This window comes from Bombina bombina, chromosome 2 (assembly GCF_027579735.1).
Source record: "Bombina bombina isolate aBomBom1 chromosome 2, aBomBom1.pri, whole genome shotgun sequence".
NCBI classification, from domain to species: domain Eukaryota; kingdom Metazoa; phylum Chordata; class Amphibia; order Anura; family Bombinatoridae; genus Bombina; species Bombina bombina.
In genome coordinates this window covers 170,082,311-170,099,708 of record NC_069500.1, presented here as the reverse complement: position 1 = coordinate 170,099,708, position 17,398 = coordinate 170,082,311, and the positions used below count along the sequence as shown (strand labels likewise).

The 17,398-nt window shown below is 40.3% G+C and overlaps 1 protein-coding gene across 1 annotated transcript in view; it reads right to left on the bottom strand.

Moving 5' to 3' along the window:
- SREK1 (splicing regulatory glutamic acid and lysine rich protein 1) overlaps positions 1-17,398 on the bottom strand; it is a gene marked incomplete in the record, with an annotated part of 208,720 nt that overhangs the window by 55,596 nt on the left and 135,726 nt on the right. Inside the window, 1 exon segment of the mRNA XM_053701343.1 lies at positions 9,516-9,635. Within this exon segment, the coding sequence (XP_053557318.1) occupies positions 9,516-9,635 (120 nt within the window).

Sequence of the window (17,398 nt, the reverse complement as noted above, 5' to 3'; positions counted from 1 at the left end):
TAGCAGGGAACCTTGAAGTTCTGACGAGACGCCATCAGATCCATGTCTGGAATGCCCCATAATTGAGTTATGTGGGCAAAGATATCCGGATGGAGTTCCCACTCCCCCGGATGAAATGTCTGACGACTCAGAAAATCCGCTTCCCAATTTTCCACTCCTGGGATGTGGATTGCAGACAAGTGGCAGGAGTGAATCTCCGCCCATTGAATTACTTTGGTCACTTCTTCCATCGCCAGGGAACTCCTTGTTCCCCCCTGATGGTTGATATATGCAACAGTCGTCATGTTGTCTGATTGAAACCTTATGAATTTGGCCTTTGCTAGTTGAGGCCAAGCCTTGAGAGCATTGAATATCGCTCTCAGTTCCAGAATGTTTATCGGGAGAAGAGATTCTTCCCGAGACCATAGACCCTGAGCTTTCAGGGATTTCCAGACCGCGCCCCAGCCCACCAGACTGGCGTCGGTCGTGACAATGACCCACTCTGGTCTGCGGAAGCTCATCCCTCGAGACAGGTTGTCCAGGGTCAGCCACCAACGGAGTGAATCTCTGGTCCTCTGATCTACTTGGATCGTCGGGGACAAGTCTGTATAATCCCCATTCCATTGTCTGAGCATGCACAGTTGTAATGGTCTTAGATGAATTCGCGCAAAAGGAACTATGTCCATTGCCGCAACCATCAAACCTATTACTTCCATGCACTGCGCTATGGAAGGAAGAAGAACAGAATGAAGTACTTGACAAGAGCTTAGAAGTTTTGATTTTCTGGCCTCTGTCAGAAAAATCTTCATTTCTAAGGAGTCTATTGTTCCCAAGAAGGGAACTCTTGTTGACGGGAATAGAGAACTTTTTTCTACGTTCACTTTCCACCCGTGAGATCTGAGAAAGGCTAGGACAATGTCCGTATGAGCCTTTGCTTGTGGCAGAGACGACGCTTGAATTAGTATGTCGTCCAAGTAAGGTACTACTGCAATGCCCCTTGGCCTTAGCACCGCTAGAAGGGACCCTAGTACCTTTGTGAAAATTCTTGGAGCAGTGGCTAATCCGAATGGAAGTGCCACAAACTGGTAATGCTTGTCCAGAAAGGCGAATCTTAGGAACCGATGATGTTCCTTGTGGATAGGAATATGTAGATACGCATCCTTTAAATCCACCGTGGTCATGAATTGACCTTCCTGGATGGTAGGAAGAATTGTCCGAATGGTTTCCATTTTGAACGATGGAACCCTGAGAAATTTGTTTAGGATCTTGAGATCCAAAATTGGCCTGAATGTTCCCTCTTTTTTGGGAACTATGAACAGATTGGAGTAAAACCCCATCCCTTGTTCTCCTAATGGAACAGGATGAATCACTCCCATTTTTGACAGGTCTTCTACACAATGTAAGAATGCCTGTCTTTTTATTTGGTCTGAAGACAATTGAGACCTGTGGAACCTTCCCCTTGGGGGTAGTTCCTTGAATTCCAGGAGATAACCTTGAGAAACTATTTCTAGCGCCCAAGGATCCTGAACATCTCTTGCCCAAGCCTGAGCGAAGAGAGAGAGTCTGCCCCCCACCAGATCCGGTCCCGGATCGGGGGCCAGCATCTCATGCTGTCTTGGTAGCGGTAGCAGGCTTCTTGGCCTGCTTACCTTTGTTCCAGCTGGCTTGGTTTGAGAAGAATTACCCTCTTGCTTAGAGGATGTAGAATTTGAGGCTGGTCCGTTTCTGCGAAAGGGACGAAAATTAGTTTTATTTTTAGCCTTAAAAGACCTATCCTGAGGAAGGGCGTGGCCCTTTCCCCCAGTGATGTCTGAAATAATCTCTTTCAAGTCAGGGCCAAACAGCGTTTTCCCCTTGAAAGGGATGTTAAGCAATTTGTTCTTGGAGGACACATCCGCTGACCAAGACTTTAGCCAAAGCGCTCTGCGCGCCACAATAGCAAAACCTGAATTTTTCGCCGCTAATCTAGCTAATTGCAAAGTGGCGTCTAAGGTAAAAGAGTTAGCCAATTTAAGTGCTTGAACTCTGTCCATAACCTCCTCATAAGAAGATGCTTTATTGAGCGACTTTTCTAGTTCTTCGAACCAGAAACACGCTGCTGTAGTGACAGGAACAATGCATGAAATTGGTTGTAGAAGGTAACCTTGCTGAACAAACATCTTTTTAAGCAAACCCTCTAATTTTTTATCCATAGGATCTTTGAAAGCACAACTATCTTCTATAGGGATAGTGGTGCGTTTGTTTAGAGTAGAAACCACCCCCTCGACCTTGGGGACTGTCTGCCATAAGTCCTTCCTGGGGTCGACCATAGGAAATAATTTCTTAAATATAGGGGGAGGGACAAAAGGTATGCCGGGCCTTTCCCATTCTTTATTTACAATGTCCGCCACCCGCTTGGGTATAGGAAAAGCTTCGGGGGGCACCGGGACCTCTAGGAACTTGTCCATCTTACATAATTTCTCTGGAATGACCAAATTGTCACAATCATCCAGAGTAGATAACACCTCCTTAAGCAGAGCGCGGAGATGTTCCAATTTAAATTTGAATGTAATAACGTCAGGTTCAGCTTGTTGAGAAATTTTTCCTGAATCTGAAATTTCTCCCTCAGACAAAACATCCCTGGCCCCTTCAGACTGGTGTAAGGGCATGTCAGAACCATTATCAGCGTCCTCATGCTCTTCAGTATCTAAAACAGAGCAGTCGCGCTTTCGCTGATAAGTGGGCATTTCGGCTAAAATGTTTTTAATAGAATTATCCATTACAGCCGTTAATTGTTGCATAGTAAGGAGGATTGGCGCACTAGATGCACTAGGGACCTCCTGAGTGGGCAAGACTGGTGTAGACATAGAAGGAGATGATGCAGTACCATGCTTACTCCCCTCACTTAAGGAATCATTTTGGGCAACATTATTATCAGTGGCATCATTGTCCCTACTTTGTTTGTCACATTCATCACATATATTTAAATGGAGAGGAACCTTGGCTTCCGAACATACAGAACATCGTCTGATAGTTCAGACATGTTAATAGGCATAAACTTGATAACAAAGCACAAAAAACGTTTTAAAATAAAACCGTTACTGTCACTTTAAATTTTAAACTGAACACACTTTATTACTGAATATGCGCAAAAGTATGAAGGAATTGTTCAAAATTCACCAAAATTTCACCACAGTGTCTTAAAGCCTTAAAAGTATTGCACACCAAATTTGAAAGCTTTAACTCTTAAAATAACGGAACCGGAGCCGTTTTTACATTTAACCCCTATACAGTCCCTGGTATCTGCTTTGCTGAGACCCAACCAAGCCCAGAGGGGAATACGATACCAAATGACGCCTTGAATAAGCTTTTTCAGTGGATCTGAGCTCCTCACACATGCATCTGCCTGCCATGCTTCTCAAAAACAACTGCGCATTAGTGGCGCGAAAATGAGGCTCTGCCTATGACTAGAAAAGGCCCCCAGTGAAAAAGGTATCCAATACAGTGCCTGCCGTTTTTTTAACAGAATTCCCAAGATTAAAATAACTCTTCAAAGTTATAAACCATTAAATATGCTTATAAAGTAATCGTTTTAGCCCAGAAAAATGTCTACCAGTCTTTAAAGCCCTTGTGAAGCCCTTTATTCTTATATTAAAAATTAAGAAAATGGCTTACCGGATCCCATAGGGAAAATGACAGCTTCCAGCATTACCAAGTCTTGTTAGAAATGTGTCATACCTCAAGCAGCAAAAGTCTGCTCACTGTTTCCCCCAACTGAAGTTAATTCATCTCAACAGTCCTGTGTGGAAACAGCCATCGATTTTAGTAACGGTTGCTAAAATCATTTTCCTCTTACAAACAGAAATCTTCATCTCCTTTCTGTTTCAGAGTAAATAGTACATACCAGCACTATTTTAAAATAAACTCTTGATTGAAGAATAAAAACTACATTTAAACACCAAAAAACTCTTAGCCATCTCCGTGGAGATGTTGCCTGTGCAACGGCAAAGAGAATGACTGGGGAAGGCGGAGCCTAGGAGGGATCATGTGACCAGCTTTGCTGGGCTCTTTGCCATTTCCTGTTGGGGAAGAGAATATCCCACAAGTAAGGATGACGCCGTGGACCGGACACACCTATGTTGGAGAAATATTCTTTAATGTGACGTTTTGGGACACAAACAGTCCCTTCCTATGACAAACTAGTGCAAAAATCTAAATTTTAAAGATCTTTGTAACCCTCCCCTCTTCCTCACAGCCAATCCCAGCTGTACGTGTGCAAAACAAACTTAGTGACCTTATAAGTTAACCTACATACAATGTTAATTCAGGAACCACAAACTGTGTTCATTTCATAATGATAAATTATATAAACCAAAGTGAGAAAATATTGTATATTGTATGATGCCACCCAGTTGATCAGCAGTGATACACTATATCCAACTATCTTAAGCCGATACAAAATTAAAATATTCATGTAAACAATAGCCTTTCTTGGCAACCAATGAGCAGCAGATAACCTTTGAGCAGGGTGCGTTAAGGTTCCTGAATTAACATTGTATGTAGGTTAACTTATGAGGTCACTAAGTTGTTTTGTACACGGACAGCTGGGAATGGCTGTGATGAAGGGGGAGGGTTACAAAGATCTTTAAAAGTTTGATTTTTGCACTAGTTGTCTGTCAGAAGAACGGACTGTGTCCCGAAACGTCACATTAAAGAATATATTTTTTGTCACAGTTGACTGAAGTCCAGTGAGTGCTTATTTAAAAAAAAAAAATTATATATATATATATATATATATATATATATATATATACACACACACACACACACACAGTGAAACCTGTCCATGTCGGAAATATCCCTTCGTCCCGGCGCTTAGTGTATACTTTCATTGTTTTACTACCTGGATAAGCCGGAAACTGTCCAACGCAGAAACGGAAAGTGGTCACAGTGTTAATTGCGCATACATTTGGTTCACTTACCTGGATAAGCCGCGGAACGGAAGTGAGGTAAGAACAAGACGACGGAACAGACGCTGACACGGAAGTGATGTGAGAAGGATGCAGAAACGTTAGTGGTGTGGGAAGGAAGCGGAAGTGGTGTTGGAAAGACCCTGAAACGGAAGGGGTGTTGGGACGGATGCTGAAACTTAAGAGGTGTGTGACAAAGAATGGCTCCTAGAAAATGCAACACTCTTACTCTTGCTATGAAAGTTAAAGTGATTGAGGCCTACACAAAAGATAAGTTGTCTGTAAAACAATGCGTTGAGAAATTTAAGTGTGGCAAAACACAAATTTATGAAGCTATCAAAAATAAAGAGAAAATCATGGAAGAATGGTTAGCTGGCAATGGCGAAGTGAAGAGGAAAGCGAAGGCAACTGGAAATGAAGATTTAAACAAGCTCCTGTGGGAATGGTTTGTAGCCGCACGCTCTAAAAATGTACCAATTTCTGGTCCTATACTACAAACACAAGCCCTCGAACTAGCCAAAGAATTAGGCAAAACAGATTTTAAGGCATCTAATGGCTGGTTGGAAAGTTTTAAAAGGAGGCATTGCATTGTATGGAATGAAATCTGTGGAAAAGCAAAGGATGTAGATCAAGAAACTGTTAGCCAATGGGAAGAAAAGCTCAAAATGCTTAAGGAACCATACGCTACAAAAGATATCTACAATGGCGATGAAACTGGCCTATTCTTTAGGTTGCCACCTTCAAAACCTCTGGCTGTTAAACGTGAAAAATGCACAGGAGGAAAGTTATCCAAGGAAAGATTGACGTGTTCCTCTGTGGAAACATGGATGGGAGATTGGAGAAGCCTCTTGTGATTGGTAAGGCAGCAAAGCCACGTTGCTTCAAAAACATAGACACTACACAGCTTCCCGTTATTTGGCGTGCAAATAAAAAAGCCTGGATGACCGCAGAACTAATGTCTGAATGGCTCAAGATTTTTGACAGAAAAATAGAGAGAAGGTCATAAAGTCATCCTGTTTTTGGATAACGCTACCTGCCATCCGCATCTGAAACTTAGCAATGTAAAATTAGCCTGGTTCCCTGCAAACACAACAAGCGTAACACAGCCAATGGACCAAGGTGTTATCTACACGATGAAGACATACTATAGAAAATTATTGCTACAGTCCTTGGTTGCAAAAATTTCTACCACACAAAATGAACACCAGCTTGCCAAGTCCATAACATTCCTTGATGCTGTCAACTGGATTTCTATGTCATGCAAGTCTATTTCTGCTGATGCCATTTGCAAGTGCTTTGTAAAAGCTGGTTTCTCTAATTCAAACAGGAACGATAATGAAGAATTGCCAGAAATAATACAGGTGACTGTAGAAGAAAACAATGATATTCGTTCCTTATTCCAGCAAGGAGGTCTTGTTGACAGTGAAATAGACCGTTACATTGACATAGACAAAGAACTTGCGACGGAAAGCACATTTACAAATGCTGTGGAACTTTTAGATCAACAACAAGATAGTGATGAGAACATGGATGACGATCAAAGTGCTGAAACCACAGAAATTCCCAGTGAACCAGCAATCAAAAGCTACCAAGATGCTCTAGAGAAAGTTCACCAGTTGCAAGAGTTTGCATTATTTAATAACTGCCCGGAGCTTCTAGAACCAATAACATCCACTAGACATTTAATTGAAAAAAGGATAACCAATGCCCCAAGAAAACAAACAACGTTATTGGCACTGTGGGGACAAGAAAACCAATAAAGGTACAGGTATGTACAGTAAAAACATACAGTAGACAGTAACTGTAGTACACTATCTAAATACAGTACAGTACTGTATAAGAGTATGTAAAGCTTAAATACAATACTGTACTGTTTTTTAGTACAGTACTGTACATTATTCAACAGTACTGTTGAATGTTTTGTTTATGATCATTATGTCTGATGACTAACTACTGAATTTCCCTGTTTTAGAACACACTGGCCTGTTCCAGATCATTCTGTATCCGGACCTTCAAGCAAGACCTCTCCAGCAACAGTACAGTACAAACATTTTAAAGTACAGTATTGAACTTGATTAAAAAAGTAATCTACAGTATGTAAACATTGTCTCCATCTGCAGCTAAAAAAAAATAAAATACAGTACTGGATTGGATACAAAAAACTATACAGTACTGTACTTTAAAATGTTTACTGTATTACAGTAATTGTGAACAAAGTTGATGCAACAATTAATCTTTTACACTTAATAATGTTCAGTACTGTATTTGTATAGAATATAGTTAGTCTTCATAGCCATATTCTGTTAGAATGAAAAAGTACTGAAGTAAAGTACTGTAAAATAAATCCATATACAGTACTGTACTGTACAGGTGTACACTAAAAATTTTAAGGTACGTACAGGTAGAGTACAGTACCTGTGTTTTTATTTACAGAATTTTATTTTCAGTAGTTGTACACTATTTTAAGTACATTATGTTATTTACAGTAATTGTACTGTATTTTTATTTACAGTACTGTACATATTTTATTTACAGTACTGTACTTTAAAATGTTTGCATAAGATGTGATTATTAGTGGGCATTGCGCTCAATAGATACTGTACCTGTAATTGTACTGTACAGTACTGTAGTGAGAAGAGTTGAAGTTTGTGTATTACAGTACAGTAATTATGAAAAAAGTTGATGCAATAATGAATCTTTTAATGATGTTCAGTACTGTACCATTTTCTGTTACAATAAAAAAGTACTGAAGTACAGTACTGTAGAAATAAATCCAGATACTGTACTGTATAGAACAGGTGTACACTAAAAAAATTAAAAGTATGTACAGGTAGAGTACAGTACCTGTATTTTTATTTACAGTACTGTACTTTATTTTATTAACAGTACTTGCACAGGTATTTTTATTTTCAATATTTTACTGTAAAGTATTTACAGTACTGTAGTTTAAAATGTTTGCATATTACTGTATGTGATTACTGTATTAGTGGGCATTGCGCACAATAGATACTGTAGCTGTGATTGTACTGTATTTAGAAGAGTTTAAGTTTGTGTACTGTATTACTGTAATTGTGAACCAAGTTGATGCAACAATTACAGTTAATCTTTTACCGGTAATAATGTTCAGTACTGTTCCATTTAATGTTAGAATAAAAAAGTACTGTAGTACAGAACTGTAAAAATAAATCCAGATACAATATTGTACAGTACAGGTGTACACTAAAAAATAAAAAGCACGTACATGTAGAGTACAGAACGGTACCTGTATTTTTATTTTTACAGTATTTTACTGTACATTTTACAGTATTTAAAATGTTTGCATAAGGTGTGATTACTGTACCTGTATCTGTGCACAATAGATACTGCACCTGTAGATGTCTTTGTACTGCATACTGTACAGGTACAGTTTAGAAGACTTAAAGTTTGTGTACTGTATTACTGAACAGTAATTGATGCAACACATAATCTTTTAATACAGTACTGTACTGTGTTTGTATACAATTTATGTTTTCTCACCCATTTTCTGTGTTAGAGGAAAAAAAGGTAATCCAGATAAAAACTAAATAAAAGACTAATGATTAAGCAGAAAAATGATACTGTTTTTTTTACTTGAATGCAAGAAAAACAAGAAATTGATTCTGATTAGGGATGCACTGATATTGGTACTTTATGATATGGTGCTGATCCTGAGCATTTGCGCCAAAATGCTCTGATACCAGAACTGACGGTCAGAGGGAGACCTGCAATGCCGCGAGGGAACATGGAAATGGCTTCCCAGCCAATCAGGAAGCTGGACAGCAGGTCATTACCTGCCGCCCGACTTCCTAATTGGTCAGGAATTCAATCCTATGCTCCCTTGCGGCAAGGAAGGTCAGACTGGCTTCATGACCAATACAGTAACATTATTCTGCCATTTTTGAATTTGCACATGTCAAAAGATGCTCCATCAGTTACTAACTGTATAAGACGGAAACCTGTCCAAGACGGAAAATTTCCGTTGCTTTGGAATCTGTTGGTGCTCTACAAATAACCAATAATAAACCCCCTTTCTTGCATAATTATCTTCACGTGCAAACTTGTTATATGACAGCACAAGGTATGGAGTAGGACACTGAGGGAGGGGGGGGGGGGCAGAATTTTGGAAATTTTATTAAAATATGCTATAAGCTTTTTTTCCCCCACACTTTTCCCCACACACACTGTTTTACCTTAATTGACCCTGCTACAATATCTACATAACAAAATATTGTATGGCACTTTAATACCATATAAACATTGCTTAGACCCGTGTTTCTCACCCTTTTGTAGCAAGTATCCCATCAGGTATAAATATTTGTCCTATGTACCCCCAAATGCACATAAATAATATTAGGTAACATAAATAAGTGAAATGCCCAATAGATAATAGATGATGAAAGGGCACGCCACTGAGAACCCGTTACCAAAGCCCCAGGTACCCCCAGGGGCACATGTACCACATGTTGAGAAACTAGGGCTTAAACCACTTGCTCAAAGTAAAATATTAAAGGAAATACACTCTTAAAGCTCACATAAGAACCCCCATAAACAGATTTTTTCTTGTAATACCTGGAGCGTGAACGACTTTTTGACTTTCGCCTATCCTTGGATCTGGAGCGTTTCTTGTGAGGACTTTTGGATTTTTTCTTTTCTTTATGTATGGAGCGTGATCTGTTACGTGAACGGCTTCTGTTAAGACAAATTAGAGAGAAGCAAACATGTTTGCAAAATAATAAAGTGAATGATATTAAATTATCTGTGGCAATGCACCATCTAAAGAACAAATACCTCTAAAATATGTGTTTCACTTACTTCCAGGGAGGATTGAGTTAATACTTTAAGGCAATTTATGCAAGCTTTTGTTTACTTTTCCCTCCCTTCCTATGCTTCTATGGTATCACATGCTTTAAAAGGTGGATTATCAGTTTTGCATCAACAATAATGATAGACAAATTATTCTTTGCAATAGTAACCAAGCTGAATCAGTGCTAAACCACGTTAAAGGAATACAAGAGTGCAGGCTACCCTAGTCTGCACATGTGCAAACAGAGTTTGTGTTATATATGAATATTAGTTTGTGATTGGTTCTGGAGGACAAGGAAATTAGTAAAAAGAACGTAAAACTATATACTCATTTGACAAAATAAAGCTGCAGTTTTAATTGCAAAATGATTCCTATATATGAAGGTTTATAATCACCTAGTTTACAATTCGTATTTAGTGTCCCTTTAAAGGGACATTGTACACTAGATTTTTCTTTGCATAAATGTTTGGTCGATGATCCATTTATATAGCCCATACAGGGTTTTTTTTTGGTAAAAAATGTAGTTTTGCTTATTTTTAAATAACATTGCGTTTCTTTTCAGACTCCTAACCAAGCCAAAAGTTTTAGTAGTAGACTACCCTACTCCAGCTTGCTCCTGTTTGTGTAAAATGTCTTTTCATATGAAGGGGCGGGGGGTCTGCTCTTTTTGCTTTTCAGCCCATTACACTGGGTGTCCCAGCCTAACCTTTTCAACAATGCTAAACTGGGAGCTTCTAATTAAGTTTTTAAAATGTTTTAAACTGGATTTTAACATCAGTATCTGTGCATATTATTCTTTATATGCAGTTATATGAAAATTGGTGTATACTGTCCCTTTAAGGAAAGAAAACAGTCTCTTAGTAAATGGAGAATATTCAGCAGAGTGGGATGTTACTTGTGGTGTTCCTAAGGGGTCAGTCCTGGGGCCTGTTTTGTTACATATTTAATCAGAGACATCAGTATGTCCGTTTGCAGATCATACAAAAATCTGTAATAGAGTAGATGTTCCAGTGGGGGTAGACAAAATGAGAAGTGATATACAAGAATTAGAGGATTAGATTAATGACTGGGATCTCAAGTTTAACACTATAAAGTGTAAAATTATGTATTAAGGCAAGAAAAGTCCAAACTTTAATTACAGACTCAATGGCACTTTACCGACTGTTACAAATGAGGAATGGGACTTGGGAATTCTTATTATGTAGTAAACAATGTGGTATTGCAGCGAGTAAGGCCAGTATAATTCTTGGATGTATTGGCAGAGGAATTTGCAACAAAAATAGTAAGGTTATTATGCAATTTTAAAGGAACAGTTTACTTCTATTATCAAATTTGTTTAGTTCTCATGTTATTCTTTGTTGAAGGGATACCTAGGTAGGTAGCGTGCACATTGAAAAACAAAATACAGGAGCGCCAAAAAAGGCTAAGGGTGATATTCAAAGTAAAAGGATAAAAACAGATATTTATTGATAAAACATAAAAAGTGCAAACAGCTATATGCGAAATAAGTAACTGGTTACTAAAGAACGAGGTAGCTGAGGTATCAGATACTCCTACAACCAAAAAGGAGAAAACAATAGCTGGTACAATTGCTGGTATGCTATAGAAAGGTGTATGCTAATGCACCTAGGACCTAGTCGACTTGGTGAGTCAGACTGACAGTAATAAATGAGTACATGAGAAACAACAAAAGATAAGTGAATACTAAATTGACAGATAGTATAAAAGTTAAAACAATAAACTAAGTGTTACCTATAAGTGCTAATATAAACATAGACAGTAGAGCAAATATATACGAAATATATGTATAGTACACGTGTACAAAAAATAATATGTCCTTGTGGCCAAAAAAAGAAGAAAAAAAAAAGAAGTTGGTAAAAAATAATGTTCAAAATCCCATGGGATATGATCCTTAAAGTATATCAGAAAGTCACAGAAGTGGTGAACAAATTGTCAAGGAATCCTAAATGATAAGAACAATGATCTGTGAGAAGCTTCCCTCCTAGAAACGTCCTAAGGGCAAGTGATGGCACCTATAAAAATAAATGGAAAACACCATGTGCAAAAACCGATGTACTAAGTGAGCCTAATCAGAAACTGACTCACCCGGGAAGAATAGACACCTCCTTGTAGTCCAGTCTACGCGTTTCAACCCTGTGATGGGCCTTTTTCAAGACATAAAGAGGTGTGATTTAATTGGACCATATATGTGGTTCTTCAACAAATCAGAATTTTTGAATTAGCCGGCAAAAAATGCGCCGGCTTGCACGCACGTATCCCGTATACATATACAATGTTGTGGGTACAATTACGTGACTTCTGGTTTACGGAAAAAAAAGTCACATCCGGCTTTCTGTTTTTACGTTACTACCGGATATGGGGAATGTGGTGACCATATAGCGTGCACATGCCTAAAGTACTACATGACAGGAAATAGTGCTGCCATCTAGTGCTCCTGCTAATGTATAACATTGTTGCAAAACTGCTGCTATATAGTGTTGTGGACACGTGCACACATGAGCTTACATCCCAACTTTTCAATAAAGGATAACAAGAAAAAACATAAATTTATGCTTACCTGATAAATTTATTTCTCTTGTAGTGTGTTCAGTCCACGGGTCATCCATTACTTATGGGATATATTCTCCTTCCCAACAGGAAGTTGCAAGAGGATCACCCAAGCAGAGCTGCTATATAGCTCCTCCCCTCACATGTCATATCCAGTCATTCGACCGAAACAAGACGAGAAAGGAGAAACTATAAGGTGCAGTGGTGACTGGAGTTATAATTTAAAATTTAGAACCTGCCTGAAAAAGACAGGGCGGGCCGTGGACTGAACACACTACAAGAGAAATAAATTTATCAGGTAAGCATAAATTATGTTTTCTCTTGTTAAGTGTGTTCAGTCCACGGGTCATCCATTACTTATGGGATACCAATACCAAAGCTAAGTACACTGATGATGGGAGGGACAAGGCAGGAACATTAAACAGAAGGAACCACTGCCTGTAGAACCTTTCTCCCAAAACCAGCCTCCGAAGAAGCGAAAGTGTCAAATTTGGAAAATTTGGAAAAAGTATGAAGTGAAGACCAAGTTGCAGCCTTGCAAATCTGTTCAACATAGGCCTCATTCTTAAAGGCCCAGGTGGAAGCCACAGCTCTAGTGGAATGAGCTGTAATTCTTTCAGGAGGCTGCTGTCCAGCAGTCTCATAGGCTAAACGTATTATGCTACGAAGCCAAAAAGAGAGAGAGGTAGCCGAAGCCTTTTGACCTCTCCTCTGTCCAGAGTAAACGACAAACAGAGAAGAAGTTTGTCTAAAATCTTTAGTTGCCTGTAAGTAGAACTTCAGGGCACAGACCACGTCTAGATTATGCAAAAGACGTTCCTTCTTTGAAGAAGGATTAGGACATAACGATGGAACAACAATCTCCTGATTGATATTCCTGTTAGAAACAACCTTAGGTAAAAACCCAGGTTTAGTACGCAGAACTACCTTATCTGAATGAAAGATCAGATAAGGAGAGTCACAATGTAAGGCAGATAACTCAGAGACTCGTCGAGCCGAGGAAATAGCCATCAAAAACAAAACTTTCCAAGATAAAAGCTTAATATCAATGGAATGAAGGGGTTCAAACGGAACACCCTGAAGAACTTTAAGAACCAAGTTTAAGCTCCACGGAGGAGCAACAGCTTTAAACACAGGCTCAATTCTAGCCAAAGCCTGACAAAAGGCCTGGACGTCTGGATGCTCTGCCAGACGTTTGTGTAAAAGAATAGACAGAGCTGAAATCTGTCCCTTTAGCGAACTAGCGGATAAACCCTTTTCTAAACCCTCTTGTAGAAAAGCTAATATCCTAGGAATCCTAACCTTACTCCATGAGTAACTCTTGGATTCGCACCAATATAAATATTTACGCCATATCTTATGGTAAATTTTTCTTGTCACAGGTTTCCGAGCCTGTATTAATGTATCAATAACCAAATCCGAAAACCCAAGCTTTGATAGAATCAAGCGTTCAATTTCCAGGCAGTCAGCCTCAGAGAAATTAGGTTTGGATGGTTGAAAGGACCCTGAATTAGAAGGTCCTGCCTCAGAGGAAGAGACCATGGTGGACAGGACGACATGTCCACTAAATCTGCATACCAGGTCCTGCGTGGCCACGCAGGCGCTATCAGAATTACCAATGCCCTCTCCTGTTTGATCCTGGCAATCAGCCGAGGTAGCAACGGAAATGGTGGAAACACATAAGCTATGTTGAAAACCCAAGGGGCTGCTAATGCATCTACCAGCACCGCTCCCGGGTCCCTGGACCTGGATCCGTAACAAGGAAGCTTCGCGTTCTGGCGAGATGCCATGAGATCCAGATCTGGTTTGCCCCAACGACGAATCAGTTGAGAAAATACCTCCGGGTGAAGTTCCCACTCTCCCGGATGAAAAGTCTGGCGACTTAGGAAATCCGCCTCCCAGTTCTCTACGCCTGGGATGTGAATCGCTGACAGGTGGCAAGAGTGAGACTCTGCCCAGCGAATTATCTTCGAGACTTCCAACATCGCTAGGGAACTCCTGGTTCCCCCTCGATGATTGATGTAAGCCACAGTCGTGATATTGTCCGACTGAAATCTGATGAACCTCAGCTTTGCTAACTGAGGCCAAGCTAGAAGAGCATTGAATATTGCTCTTAATTCTAGAATGTTTATTGGGAGGAGTTTCTCCTCCTGAGTCCACGATCCCTGAGCCTTCAGGGAATTCCAGACTGCTCCCCAGCCTAGAAGGCTGGCATCCGTTGTTACAATCGTCCAATCTGGCCTGCGAAAGGTCATTCCTTTGGACAGATGAACCGGTGACAACCACCAGAGAAGCGAATCTCTGGTCTCCTGGTCCAGATTTAGCAAAGGGGACAGATCTGAGTAATCCCCGTTTCATTGACTGAGCATGCATAGTTGCAGCGGTCTGAGATGCAGGCGCGCAAATGGCACTATGTCCATCGCCGCGACCATTAAGCCGATTACCTCCATGCACTGAGCTACTGATGGGCTTGGAATGGAATGAAGGACACGGCAAGCATTGAGAATCTTTGATAACCTGGACTCCGTCAGGTAAATCTTCATCTCTACAGAATCTATAAGAGTCCCTAGAAAAGGAACCCTTGTGAGTGGTAACAGAGAACTCTTTTCCACGTTCACTTTCCACCCATGCGACCTCAGAAATGCTAGAACTATCTCTGTATGAGAGACTTTGCCTTTTGAAAACTTGACGCTTGTATCAGAATGTCGTCTAGGTACGGAGCCACCGATATGCCTCGTGGTCTTAGTACCGCCAGAAGTGAGCCCAGAACCTTCGTAAAAATTATCGGGGCCGTGGCTAACCCGAAGGGAATAGCCACAAACTGGTAATGCCTGTCTAGAAAGGCAAACCTCAGGTACCGATAATGATCTTTGTGAATCGGTATATGAAGGTAAGCATCCTTTAAGTCCACCGTGGTCATATATTGACCCTCTTGGATCATGGGTAGGATGGTTCGAATGGTTTCCATCTTGAACGATGGTACCCTTAAGAATTTGTTTAAGATCTTTAAGTCCAAGATTGGTCTGAAGGTTCCCTCTTTTTTGGGAACCACAAATAGATTTGAGTAAAATCCTTGTCCCTGTTCCGATCGCGGAACTGAGTGGATCACCCCCATGATTAAGAGGTCTTGTACACATTGTAGAAATGCCTCTCTCTTTACTTGGTATGGCGAATCCGGAATTTTTAGCCGTAAGTTTGGTTAGATGTACTACGGCATCAGAAACAAACGCATTAGCTTGCTTAAGGGTTCTAACTTTGCTCAAGGCCTCATCCAACGGCTCTGTGCGAATCGCCTCTTCCAGAGACTCAAACCAGAATGCCGCTGCAGCCGTAAGAGGCTGCAATATAAAACCCTGTTGAACAAACATTTTCTTAAGATAACCCTCCAATTTTTTATCCATTGGATCTGAGAAAGCACAACTATCCTCCACCGGGATAGTGGTACGCTTGGCTAACGTAGAAACTGCTGCCTCCACCTTAGGGACCGTCTGCCATAAGTCTCGTGTGGTGGCGTCTATAGGGAACATTTTTCTAAATATCGGGGGAGGGGAAAAAGGCACACCGGGTCTATCCCACTCCTTACTTATAATTTCTGTAAGTCTTTTTGGTATAGGAAAAACGTCAGTACACACCGGTACCGCATAGTATCTATCCAACCTACACAATTTCTCTGGAATTGCCACTGAGTTGCAATCATTCAGAGCCGCTAATACCTCCCCTAGTAACACACGGAGGTTCTCAAGCTTAAATTTAAAATTTGAAATTTCTGAATCCGGTCTCCCCGGATCAGAACCGTCACCGACAGAATGAAGCTCACCGTCCTCATGTTCTGCAAATTGTGACGCAGTATCAGACATGGCTCTCGTGTCATCAGCGCGCTCTGTCCTTAACCCAGAGCTATCGCGTTTGCCCCTTAATTCGGGCATATTATATAATACTTCTTTCATAACATTAGCCATATCATGTAAAGTGATTTGTAAGGGCCTAGATGTACTAGGTGTCTCAATCCTGCGCATCTCCCGAGCGGGGGACGCAGGTACTGACACGTGAGGAGAGTTAGGCGGCATAACTTCCCCCTCGTTGTCTGGTGATAGCTTCTTTATCGGTACAGATTGACTTTTATTCAAAGCAATATCAATACAATTGGTACACATCGTTCTATTGGGCTCCACATTGGCTTTTGAACATGATGAACAAACAGTTTCCTCTGAATCAGACATGTTTAAAACAGACTTAGCAGTGAAAAACTAACAAGCTTGGAAATCACTTTCAATAAGTTTTACAAGCAATATAAAAAAACGCTGCAGCGCTTCAAAAATAGTTATAATTAAACAATTCTTAATAAGAAGTGTATTATTAACAGAGGATTGCACCCATTAGCAAAAGGATGATTAACCCCTCGATACCCAAAACGGATAAAACAGATATCAATTAAGATTTAACGCTTTTAATCACAGTCAGCACACTGTCACAGATCTGCTGTGACTGATTACCTCCCTCACAAATTAAATTTGCAGACCCCTGAGCTCTCTAGAGACGTCCTGGATCAAGGAGGAAGAAGCAGAAAGACTGTGCAATAATTTTAACTGCGCAACAAGGCGCTAAAACAAGGGCCCTCCCACTCCAATCACAACAGTGGGAGCCCTGATATAACGGTTTCCATGCAGAAAAATATGTTAGCCATGTGGAAAAAATCATGCCCAAAGCGATTTATCACCAAAGTACCTCACAAAAAACGAATAACATGCCAGTAAACGTTTTATTAAAAAACAATATTTTTCAATGCCATGCAAAGCTATCACTAAGCCTGCTACCAGTCGCTACCACTGCAGAGAAGGCTTAAGTATTATTTCAGTGTTAACAGTATTTTCTCTTGATCCAGATTTAGTAGATATGTGTAATCCCCATTCCACTGACTGAGCATACAGAGTTGCAGCGGTCTGAGATGTAGGCGGGCAAACGGCACTATGTCCATTGCCGCTACCATTAAGCCGATTACTTCCATACACTGAGCCACTGAAGGGCGAGAAGTAGAAGAACACGGCAGGAATTTAAAAGTTTTGACAAACTGGCCTCTGTC